Source organism: Conger conger, chromosome 5 (assembly GCF_963514075.1).
Source record: "Conger conger chromosome 5, fConCon1.1, whole genome shotgun sequence".
Classification (NCBI taxonomy): domain Eukaryota; kingdom Metazoa; phylum Chordata; class Actinopteri; order Anguilliformes; family Congridae; genus Conger; species Conger conger.
Window position 1 is genome coordinate 52,265,659 of NC_083764.1, and position 7,727 is coordinate 52,273,385.

Sequence of the window (7,727 nt, forward strand, 5' to 3'; positions counted from 1 at the left end):
GGAGAAATTGAGTTCTCACACCAGCCTCATACTTCCCCCCACCCTTTCCCTCCTTTCTTTTTTCTATAAATTCAGGACACATTTGTGTGCCATATTATTTGCTTTGGTAACATAGTTCTATAATAATCTAAGGGTGCCCCCTTGTGGTACCCACAAGTATACATCGAGTGCATGCAAAGTTATGCATAACATATGTTTATCCTTTCTTTTTCTTTTAAGTCAAAATGTAAAAGCTTCTTTCCAAACCTAATACCAAAGCAAAACATTTTGCAAAAAAGATTCTTTAAAAAAAGGTTTTTGCAGACAAATTAGCAGACTCCTCTTGAGTGGAGAAACTGACTTGCAGAGTTCAGAAAAACTACTCTGAAGTGGAAGAATTCACAAGAATAAAAAATTTAATTCATTAAAGGGGAAAAGGGATTTTAAAAATGATCTATTTTTCTTTATTTCAAGGTTATGACTGTTACATAATTGCATATTACCATATTAACAAAGATGTTTCTCTGAATAACAACAAAGAAAGTGTCAATCAGATCAATCTGATCATTGAAAGTATACCAATTTGAAAGTGACATGCTTCATGACAGTCCACATGAAAAAGATATTTGTGATTTTGGTGAAATATTACATCCAAAATATAAAGAAAAAAAGATGGTGTATACTTAGATGTATTTGTAGCCACACTCCTATATGTAACTGCTGATTTATATTTTTCTTTCAATACAATATATCCATAAGCTTTCATATATGAATGTGGCACTAATATATTTAAAGACAAGCTGAAACAGAAGCAGAGCACTACAGAGCAGCACTAGCTGACGTATATACAAGAGAAAAATATATTTTTCGAGGGAATTTTTGAAGGGCAGGGATTTGATTTGACTAATGTCAAATGAGGAGGGGTGCCACTATGTGAAAAGGATATTGATTGGAGGGGAACAGAAAATTGACGGACATTAAATCTGCATACAAGCCCAGTGGTACACATTGACGTAAAATCTTGTAAAATCTCCTTTTCCAGGAAGTGGATGGAAAAAAACTGGAGTGAAAATACACAAGTATTACAATTTTATATAATTTTTGGAATGTATACTTTAAGACAAGTTCGTATTGACTAAACTTAGGAAAAAGTGAATTTTGATTTCAGCTCGTCTTTCATATTAATGTAATATATGACGTGTGTCTTTTTACACATATAAAAATGCACATTTATTTGGACTATATTTCACCGTACTGTATATTGTTTTCTGAACACTAAATATGTGCTTCTTTTGCTAAATGTAACAGTTCTGCATGGCTGGTAACTATGATTCAAAATACCAGTTGAATACAACATTCAGATAAGGTACAAGTAAGAATGAGGAAAACTACTTGGTTTGTGCATTTGTTTTAGCTGTTTGCTGTATTTCCAATAGGCCTACTCTCTGCAAAAAATGGCATGCTCAAAGCTAGAGTATTTTCTCTGTGTCTGTATGAAAAGTTATGCAAGAAAGATGACAGAATAAAGTATATACGCTGTAAAATGAGAATAAGAGCTTAAAATCTCTGATATAATGTTTCAGATGCAAGATAAACCAGTATGCCGTAAATCCACCTCCTTACAGGTCCATCCAATGTGACAAAAATGCATACAATACCATTGTGACTGATGAGATGATCATAACTGGACCATATGTTTTTAAATACAAATAACTAGTCTTTAAATTGCATATCATCTTATTTTTCACCACATACTTCAAATGCATAAAACACAGCTAATTACATGAGAGTATGTTGTTTACCACAGACATTTCATGTGCTGATGTGATTTTCCCGCCGCCTTCATAATCTGCCTCCTGCCAAATCTGTGATGCTAAATATGTGCACATTTATCAATCGTCACGACATGTTTTTGTGCGGGAAATGATCTGTAACACCTTCTATAAATAGTGATGATGTGGTACAGATCCCCTTGAGATCTGTGATGGCAAAGATGAAAGCATGCTCAAAGATAAAGTTGTTGCAAGCTCATAACCTAACATGCCAGGTCACATTAGAGTTAGTATCCTTGTTACAGAATTTTAAAGCATTATGTTTTTTTCCCATGGTTAAGGACTCACATTATGGCAGAAATTCCAGCACCATGGTACAGGAGCCATGACCCCTGTTATTTTCATGTTCGTCTTTTAACAGCAGCAAGGATTATATTGATTGCCTTGGCTGAGGATGTCTATTTATGAAATGTATCTCCAGTAATGTCATCCTGTCTTATGAATACAAATGTAACTGCCTGGACACAGCAGATGCCTGGATTTTTCCCTGTCGTGCTCAGTCATTCAATACCACACAAGCGGAAATAATGAAACTTCTTTTTTTTAAATGGTATGAATTTAACTGGTGAGTTAATGGGAGAATGAAATGACATTGGAGGGAAAGCAATGCAAACCAATTTTTTTTTTATTCCTCACGATACAGATAACAAAGACATCACACAACTGGCACTCTGCAACAAGACGATACAAAATAAATAGATCTGGATTCAGACATTCACGATTTTCGCTCACACGTCCGGGGAGGGGTTGCCGTAGCGCAGTGGGGAACGAGCCCCCCCCCCTCCGCGCTCATTTGATCGGCGAGTCGAGTATCTCCTCGTACTCCTGCCGCCTGCTCTTCCCCACCCAGTAAAGCTTGAGGCCGGTCAGGACGAAGACACTGACGATGATGATGAGGCCCCCGATCACGTCGTATACGGACGGGACCATGTGGAGCACCAGGAGCTGGAGGATCATGGCCACCACGATCTCCAGGTGCTGCACGGTGCTCACCAGCGCCGGGTGGAACTTGTTCAGGGCATAGTAGACGCCGAGGAAGGCCACCGTGGAGCAGACGCAGATGCCGATGAGGTAGCCCCAGGTCTCCCCGTCCAGGGGGATTATGGGCTCCTGCATGACGAACATGGTAGACGCCCCCCACACGGTGCCCGTCCAGCCGAAAGTGAAGAGGGCCGTCCACATGCTCACCCGCTCCTTGATGGCCCGGTAGACGATCATGGAGAGGGCCGCGGTGAGCCCGGCCATGACCGTCATGGTGTAGCCGAAGGCCTCCTTCCAGAAGCCCAGGGGCGACTTTTCTTCGCTCACGATGTTGGGGATCATGACCAGGCAGAGGCCGAAGACGCTGCTCACCACCGTGACCACGTCGGTCATCCCCAGCCGCTCGTCGATCAGCAGGAAGGCCAGCACGGCGCTGAAGACGGTGGTGGTGGCCCGCCACATGATGGTGCCGTTGCTGGGCGGCACGATGGCGAAGGAGGTGTAGGCGCAGGTGATGGAGATGACGTTGCAGACGCCGTAGAAGAAGAGGCGCAGGCGGTAGCCCTCGGGTCCGAAGGGCGCCTCCCGGTGGTAGTAGACCACGACAACGGAGAACACCTGGATCACTGAGCGGATGAAAAGGAGCTCCAGGGAGGGCACCTTGGAGCGGTCGGCTGCCAGTCGGGTGATGAGGGCCACACAGCCGTGGGCCAGGGCTGCGCCGAAGAGGGCGCCCCATGTCAGCCGCGAGGCGAAGACCGAGGCCTCGCCGAAGCTCTGCAGCTGCTCGCCCACCCCATTGCCGGCCTTCGGCCCCGCTGGCTTGGGCCGGCTCTCCACGGAGCCGAAGAAAGTCCTGCCGGCCCGGCTGTCCGCCAACAGCTTCTTGTCGGGGTTCTCTTCCACAAAGGAACCGAAGTCCTCGAAGGAGGGAGCGTCGTCGTAGCCCTCGTCCCCCGGTTGGGGGAAGTGGGTGGCGTACTTCACCGTCACTGTGTTGGGGTGGATCTTCACCCTCTTCCTCCCCTGCTTGGATGGCGAGGCGTCCATTTCTCCTTCAGATGAGAGAATATTCTGGAAGGAGAGGGGAGACATTTTTGGCATCGCCCACATCCAACCCGGCAGCAGCATTTTATGTTTTAACGCTTCACTGATACCAAACGTTGATTTATTGTAGCTGCTCAAAGCTATCAGGACCCAGTGTTCATAGAAACCAACACCAATACAATGCTAAGAAATGCAATGGAGTCACATTTCAACAACAATAGCAACACAGTGTATCTGTATTGCAGTTCTGGAGGAAAATCTTTTTTTCCATTTAACAATATCATTTTTGAACCTGTTCTGAGCAACAATGCAAAATCTAGCAAAGTTTACTGGTTTACATAATTGATAAAACTAGACTAGGAATACTCCAAAAAAGGAGTATTAAATAAAAATAGATCAAAATGGGATGAAACTAAGGTTCTGCCAAATTATGGGCTTTAAAACACACAGAAAGTTCAAAGTAGAGCAGGACACATGGAATCATATTTATTTATCAATTCATAAAACTTCAAATGAGAGATTATACCATTTTACTCCTTTACTCCTTCACTTTACTTTTCTCCTCCACAAAAAAATGTGACAATATGAATGTATAAACTTAGATTTTGGTAGTAATAATAGGTAGAATTACCCTATAATCTAAACACTTCTTTAGTACACTCAATGAGCAATTTATTAGGTGGACCTGTAAATCAGCTAATCATGTAGCAGCCCCGAAATGCATAAAAGCATGCCGACGTGGTCAAGAGGTTCAGCAGTTTTTCAGACCAAATCTCAGAATGGGGAAGAAATGTCATCTAAGTGACTTTGACTGTGGAATGATTGTTGGTGCCAGACTTGAGTGATTTGAGTATCTCAGATACTGTGATTTTCACACACGACAGTCTCTAGAGTTTGCAGAATGGAACTAAAAACTAAAAACATCCAGTGAGCAGCAGTTCTGCAAGCAAAAATACGTTGCTACGGTCAGAGGAGAAGGGTCAGACTGGTTGAAGGTGACAGTAACACAAATAGCCACACATTACAATAGTGGTATGGTATGATCTCTGAACACACAATGCATCAAACCCCTTAAGTGAATAGCCTACAGCAGCAGAAGACCAATACATCTAATAAACTGAGTCTAATGAACACCTAATAAGTTGCTCACTCAGCGTATATTGCCATTTAATTTCTCTTAGATGTATCAGCCACACAAAAATCAAGGTCTGAATTCTTAGGATCAGAAAACAACTGTTTGTAGAGATTTCTTTTATTTAACATTTTGATTCACTTTGGTATACGTCAGCCAGTTTTTCTATTGTAATGCATGCAGGGACATATGCACATAGGACTCATGTTTATACTGGTAGCTACAACTGAACTGAGCTTTATTGAACTGAACATTGGGTGTTTCTTCCAGCATTTCTGTTCCCAGTTTCCTGGGGTCAGAGAAATATTGTTTAAATATATTTTTTAACTGTGCAGCATTGACACAGCAGAATAAACTTTTTTGGAAAAAGTTGCTCTTTTAAATCCAGCATTTGGAGGGGTCATGGAACATAACTATCAACCGATCTCTTTCAATTTTACATTTTACATTTGCAACATAGTATTTTGAGTAGGTTGTATTAAAGCAGAAGGTTCCAAAAAATAAATAATTGTTTAGCTGTTTCAAGATTATTTATTCATGTTCTTACAAGCACTTGCTTGATCACAGAACTTTAGCCTCTATCTTCCATTTTTTGATAAATTACCCTTAGATCTAGTGTAAGCCTTCCTATTTTATCCAATTTTAACAATGTGGTATGCTGCAAGGGTCGCATTTATTATTTTTATGATTTATTTCTGTCGTCATTAGTGGCGTCACGTCCGTAAACGGAAAGTATAAACGTGTGGAGTGTGTTTATGAGAACAGTACACAGGCGTGTTAATACAACTTTTACCTGGGTAAAAGCAAACAGCCTACTAAAGTTCAATATCATTTGCATGCTTTCCTATGTATATTATATATTGATTATACGAGGTCAATAATCAAACTGTATGTGATAACGTAGGCCTACTATAAAAAGACTATCACAAAAAGTTATCACATAGGGCTACTACTGTATGTATCTACATAACTCTAGCATATTAGAAATGTATTATTCCGAATTGTTCTCACAAGGGGGCAGTAATATTTGTTTCAGCATTATCCCACCTTCAGTGATTTGGACGTAGACTAACCACGTCAGAGTACAGTGACGGTGAACAGCTTCAGCCTAGGATCAGACCCATATTATTATCTTTCCTGTTTCACTTCAAGGTTATCTTAGTACGATACCGGTACTGACACACGTTAAAATTGTATGACGACATAAGCTTCGAGGGACCATTTAACATATATTTTTTAAACCAATGAGAAACCTGAATCATTTGTCCTTCAAGTACATAAACTACATTTTCACAAACTCTCTTTAAAGCATTGTTCATGCAGTATCATCCTACTTACAACGTAGGTTTATTATTATTATTATTATTATTATTATTATTATTATTATTATTATTATTTGTAGCATATGAGCCCATCCTAAAATACCGCGCAGAACTCGTGTAAAAAGAACATGTAGGGTACTATTATTAGCGACTCTACTCTGCCACGGAACCAAAGGTTGTGCGGATCCCTTTATCATTGAGCTTCAGATCACAAATCTCCTTACTTCTAAATAACACCAATAACAGCGTAAACGGCTGAATAACAGTAATTGGCTAAATATGTATAAAGATGCCGATCTGCATGCTATGACATAATGATGATTTTTTGGCTACTAAAATGTAGGTATTGCGAAGTAAGCCTACTCTACATCTGCCCCCTTTTTATGAATGAAACGGAATAGGCAACGTAGGTCATTGCCTATACGCGTTAAAGGCAAACGCATGGCTAGAGCACATTTTCTCTCGACAGTGATTTGAATCTCAGTGCGACAGCTGGTTATTACACGAAACCATGTCAGATTCTGTAGCCTACATTTTCCGATTCTAAAGAAAACCAGTAACCAAGAGGATCTACCTAGGTATACAAAGAGTCATCACACTACTCCATTGCCCTAGGTAAAAAAAGACCCGCCGAATCTCCATTGAAAACAGAGAGAAAAAAACAAAGCCATACTCACCTATCTTCTCAGAACAAGATTATCTCCTAACGTGACACGTACAGTTTGTATCATAAATTAGAGCGGTATTTTTCTTGTTTTCTCGTTACAGAAAACCAGGCATGCCATCTCTCCATATTTTCCTCGCATGGATGCAGCAAGATTCTCTCTGAGAGACTCAACGTGATCTTCTCGCTGTCTCGCTGCCTCTCTCACTGGTCGCTGTCCGCGGGTGTGAGTGCTGCACAACGCTGCGGCTTTACAGAGTCAGAAAGCCACTGATTCGCAAATGTCGATTCTTTTTGATGTAATTTCCATGTATTACAGATTCAAATGTGTCACACGGACAGACTGGGGGAGTCAGAAACGATCTCATTAGTTCTGAGCATGCGTTCAGAAAAACGACGATTGTCATCACCGTTTTCTCTGAATGTGAGCAAAGATGTTTCTCCACAACTGATTTGAAGACACTTCACTAAGATAATGGATTAACATTTTGCCGAACTGCAATAGCACAAAGAAGGAGCGTAGACGTCAGTCTATTATCCCACTCACGCTCCAATGTACAATATCTGGAAAATATTTGACGCTCGCACGTTGCAGCGAAACATCGCTAGGGGAGAAGTCAAATCACAGTGCAGTCCTCTCATGTAAATGTCTTCCATAAAGGTTTTGTAGTCTTATAGACACTTGCACATTGACAAGGTGGCCGCAGCCTTACTAAATGATCGGCATTCTAATTAGGATAATGAAGGTCAGTTTGTGTGTCTCAATCACC

General features: G+C 41.1%; 1 protein-coding gene across 1 annotated transcript; it reads right to left on the reverse strand.

Annotated features, from left to right (window-relative positions):
• Positions 1-420: 420 nt before the first annotated feature.
• Positions 421-7,510, reverse strand: slc35g2a (solute carrier family 35 member G2a). Its single transcript, XM_061243344.1, has 2 exons — positions 6,971-7,510; positions 421-3,866 (listed from the first exon to the last, which is right to left on the reverse strand). Exon 2 carries the CDS (start codon positions 3,840-3,842, stop codon positions 2,601-2,603), a length of 1,242 nt encoding a protein of 413 aa, XP_061099328.1. The 5' UTR covers positions 3,843-3,866; positions 6,971-7,510; the 3' UTR covers positions 421-2,600.
• Positions 7,511-7,727: the final 217 nt, after the last annotated feature.

Excerpts from the sequence above, each read along its gene's own strand:
- slc35g2a (XM_061243344.1), bottom strand. The coding sequence starts at position 3,842 with ATGGACGCCTCGCCATCCAAGCAGGGGAGGAAGAGGGTGAAGATCCAC.